Source organism: Diachasma alloeum, unplaced genomic scaffold (genome assembly GCF_001412515.2).
Source record: "Diachasma alloeum isolate Michigan unplaced genomic scaffold, Dall2.0 Dall_scaffold_00948, whole genome shotgun sequence".
In the NCBI taxonomy this organism is placed as follows: Eukaryota; Metazoa; Arthropoda; class Insecta; order Hymenoptera; family Braconidae; genus Diachasma; species Diachasma alloeum.
In genome coordinates, this window is record NW_021681065.1 from 1 (window position 1) to 4,069 (window position 4,069).

Below are 4,069 nucleotides of genomic sequence, written 5' to 3' on the forward strand. Positions count from 1 at the left end.
CCAGGTTCAAATATCTAGGGTTCTGGTTTTCCACCACGAACTCAAGCGGAACACACGTGAGAAAAATGTCGGGGAAGGCCACAAAAGCACTCTATTCGGCCTGGGGAGTCGCGACAAGGGCTGATCTGAGTTCGCTTCGAAGTAGAATGTATATCCTTAACACTCTCGGGAAGTCTGGAGGAATGTACGGAGTTGAGATCTGGGGGTTAGAAGACAGGCAAGAGATGGAAAGGGTACAGAGCAAAGCAGTTAAAATGGGGATGGGAGTTACAAGAAATACTCCTGGGTATATCTGGAGGGAAGAAAGCGGCAGGAAAAGCCTGGAGTTGGAAATGAAGCGTAGGGCTCTTGGTTTTTTGGGGAAGGTCTCAAGTCTCGATGACGACAGACTCGTCAGGATTTGCCTCAGGGAAGAAATTAGATCGATCAGGAACGGATACCCCACGGCATGGGGGAGCTCCCTAGGAGCAGCGCTTAGTGAGGCAGAGGATCAGGAATTGTTGAGGGAATTCCACGAGGGGGAAATGGAATGGGATGACTTCGACGAGAAACTCAAAGAATATCTAGAGAGACGAGCGAGTCAGGAAAAGAGTAGAGATAGGGAAAAAATCCTTAGATCAAAATTCAATCCTAACTACGGGCGCCTGCTGAGGGGGGAAGATGACTATTGCTACTGGGAAGACACGAATGTCTCCTGGGGCAATAAGGTCGTATGGGCCAGAATGAGAAGTGGAAATGTAGGGAAGGCCGGGAACAAGGGATACCAGGACGAACGCTGTAGACTTTGTGGGGCCGACAGGGAAAACCTAGACCACTTACTGGTATGCGAAGGGGTTAAGTCGAAGCTAGGGGTTCACCTGAGGAACTGGCTCAACCTAGGCTTGGAAGAGTCGGTGTGGGAACTCCTGAGAGGGGAACCAATCAATGAGCTCTGCAAGCTGATTAGAGAATGGGAGAAACTAATCAGAAAAGAAGCAGGGGGTGAAGGGAGGGGCGATGAGTCCAATTGGAGCACTGGGAACTGATGCGGGACTACCCTTCATCGACTGGGTCCGGGACGCGATTATCAACTTTTGCGTAACTTCCAGTCTCTTTTCTCTCCTTTGAAGTCCTTGGTAATTGTGAAAAAAGACATAAGCTAGGGCACCAATTGTATTCCAAGAGATTAAGCTTTAATTTCAGAGTGTAATTATATTCTTTATTCTTTATGTATAGAGTCACTTATTTCCTCTCTGAGGTTTATGTAATACTACTTATGTAATAACGTTCGTACTGGGGTGTGGGGGGAACCATATGTAAAAGGCCGAGAGGTTATACATGCCTGAATAAAAAATTTGAAAATTTGAGGTGCTAGCTGAGGGGCGCAGATTTCTGTATCAGCGAAGAAGGACGGAAACGCTGAGTCCCGAAGAACTGGCAACAGAGGAGCGGCGAAACAGCATCTCACGTTGGCAGCAGGCATGGGATAACTCTACCAAGGGGCGATGGACACATCGTCTGATCCCCAAGGTTGATATCTGGTTGAGCCGAGCTCATGGCGAGGTCAACTACTATCTCTGCCAGATGTTTTCAGGACATGGGTGCTTCCGAGCGTATCTTCATAGATTCACATATGAGGATTCCCCGGAATGCCCCACCTGCGGAGCGGTCGACGAAGATGCGGAACATGTGTTCTTCTCATGTCCTCGTTTCAACGACATGCGAAGCGATTGGGAGGCTGTACTTGAAAGGAGGATGTCACCCGAAACCTTGATGGATGAGATGCTGTCATCGCAAGCAGCATGGAACGCAACGAGCGACTTCGCGGCAGCAGTCATGAAGGAGCTCAGGAGAGAGGAACGCGAACGCAAGGTCGCATTATGAAGGAACACCTATGGGAACCTCCCACCTACGCACAACATCTTAGCAGGAAGGGGGGACGTACCGTAGGTGAAATTGAGGAAAAGCCAGCGGCTAATGCCTTCCCTCGCGAAGTAATACTTTACGGTGGTTCCGCGAGGGAATCTGTGGTTGAGAAATTTTCTTTCTCTATCTGGTCCTCACGGGGCCAGGAGGTTTAGTGGGTGAAGGCCCCACACAGGGTATGACAGTAACCACAGTACTGTCATACTATCGGGCGGTTAGGTACCTTCCTCACGGCCTCGAGAAAAAAAAACACACACACAGACACACACAGACACACACACAGACACACACACAGACACACACACCACGGATCCTTTCGGCGAGGAACGCCTTTACCCTCCGAGAGTTTTCGCAGGTTGGAAGGTCCTGCAACGTGGCGCGTCCCCAGGTGGTGGATGGGAGAAGACACAGAAGACAAAACCTCATGAGCCAACATCGAAGGATGTTGGATCACGAAGTGGGGTGCCGAATGAGCACCAGACCAAGAAGAAGAGAAATCGCGAGTCCCCGGGAACGGATCCTGATGCTCTGAAGAGGTCTCGACAGGAGACCACACCAATCCAACCGAAGCGGGCGTCGGAACCGCAGAGGGATGCAGGCGAACACCAGCAAATCGGGCCAGGAAAAAATGAGGTTCACGACAGTGAGGGCTGGCAGAAGTGGAAGCGGCGAAGGAAGAAATCTGAGCAAGCTCCTGAGTCGCTTAGGCAAAACCCAAGCCGAAAGCGAACCCAGAGGAAATCAGCGGTCAGGTCGAAAGCACTGATCATTCGCCCTAAGGAGAAGGAGATGTACTCCGAAATCCTACGGCGAGTGAAGAAGGATAGCGCTTGTGGTGAGGCTAGTGATTGCGTCGAGAAGATCAGACGCACGGCCGCAGGGGACATGCTAATTATCCTCAACAAGAAGGAGACCGATGGAGCTTCCCAGCTACGATCAGCCATTGCTGACCTGCTCGGCCAAGAGGCCGACGTGCTAAGCAAAGAGCCCCGGGAAGATATCGAAATCAAGGACATTGACGAGGATACATCCAAAGAGGAAGTCCTTGAGGCCCTACAGAGAGCTGTAGGTGAGGAACACCAAATGGGTTCCGAGACCATCCAGTCTATGCGCAAAGCATACGGTGGAACTCAAACTGCCTGTTTGACCCTCACGTCAGCTGCGGTGAAAAAGATCCTGGGAGAGGGCGACCACGGGAAGATTAAGATCGGCTGGGTAAACTGCTGCATACGTAGAGTACAGAGGCCGGTCAAGTGTTTCAAGTGCTGGCACTGCGGACATCTCGCCAGCAAGTGTAGGAGCGCAGTGGATCGGTCGAAGCTCTGCGCAAGATGTGCAGGAGATGGCCACAAGGCCAAGGAGTGTCAGAAGGATCCCCGGTGCGCCCTATGCGCTGAAGATGGGAAAACGGAGAATTGTGCCCATATCGCTGGCAGCAGCAGATGCCCAGCTTACACAGTGGCACTCCAGAAGCTCACCAGAAAAAGGCGCTAGAGTAAGGAAGGTCCGCAGGGTGTTGCAGCTCAACCTCAACCACTGTGGGGACGCACATGACTTGCTTATGCAAACGGTGCGAGAGCTGAAGATTGATATGGCTATGATTTCGGAGCCGTACCGACACCTCGGCACCCAATCCTGGGTTACTGATGCCAATGGCGGGGCAGTAATCTGGGCTTGTGGGAACAGGCCTTTTCAAGACACCGGAAGCAGGAACGGCTACGTGAAGGCAAAGATCGATGGAATTCACGTCTACAGCTGTTATGCCCCACCGAGTCTCAGCATCGATGAGTTCACAGACTTCCTGGACAGGCTGACTGGGGATGCCAAGCAACACTTTCCCGTGGTGATAGCTGGTGACTTCAATGCCTGGGCAGTTGACTGGGGTAGTAAGGTGACAAACGCTAAGGGTCAAGCTGTTCTGGAAGCCATGTCCGCTTTGGACGTGATCTTGCTGAACAGAGGAGATGAGCCAACCTTCATGCGGGGAGAGGCGAGCTCAATTGTGGATCTTACCTTCGTGAGTGGTGCTCTCGCTAAGAGAAACTACTCATGGAGAGTAGCTGATATATATACGGCTAGTGACCACCGAGCCATACTTTGGGAGTTATGTTCCAACCAGAAGGTCGCATCAGCAGCCAAGAAGACCAGCAGCGTTGGCTGGAGA

At 51.6% G+C, this 4,069-nt stretch overlaps 1 protein-coding gene across 1 annotated transcript; it reads left to right on the forward strand.

Moving 5' to 3' along the window:
* Positions 1-1,734: 1,734 nt before the first annotated feature.
* On the forward strand, positions 1,735-3,399 carry LOC107045478. Its single transcript, XM_015267774.1, has 2 exons — positions 1,735-1,846; positions 2,294-3,399. Exons 1-2 carry the CDS (start codon positions 1,735-1,737, stop codon positions 3,397-3,399), a joined length of 1,218 nt encoding a protein of 405 aa, XP_015123260.1.
* The last annotated feature ends 670 nt before the right edge of the window (positions 3,400-4,069 follow it).

What these genes read in the sequence shown, in the direction of transcription:
- LOC107045478 (XM_015267774.1), top strand. Translation starts at nt 1,735, where the DNA reads ATGTCACCCGAAACCTTGATGGATGAGATGCTGTCATCGCAAGCAGCA. An exon ending in CAGGAGAGAGGAACGCGAAC is followed by an intron (nt 1,847 to 2,293) that starts GCAAGGTCGCAT and finishes GCGCGTCCCCAG; the next exon opens with GTGGTGGATGGGAGAAGACA.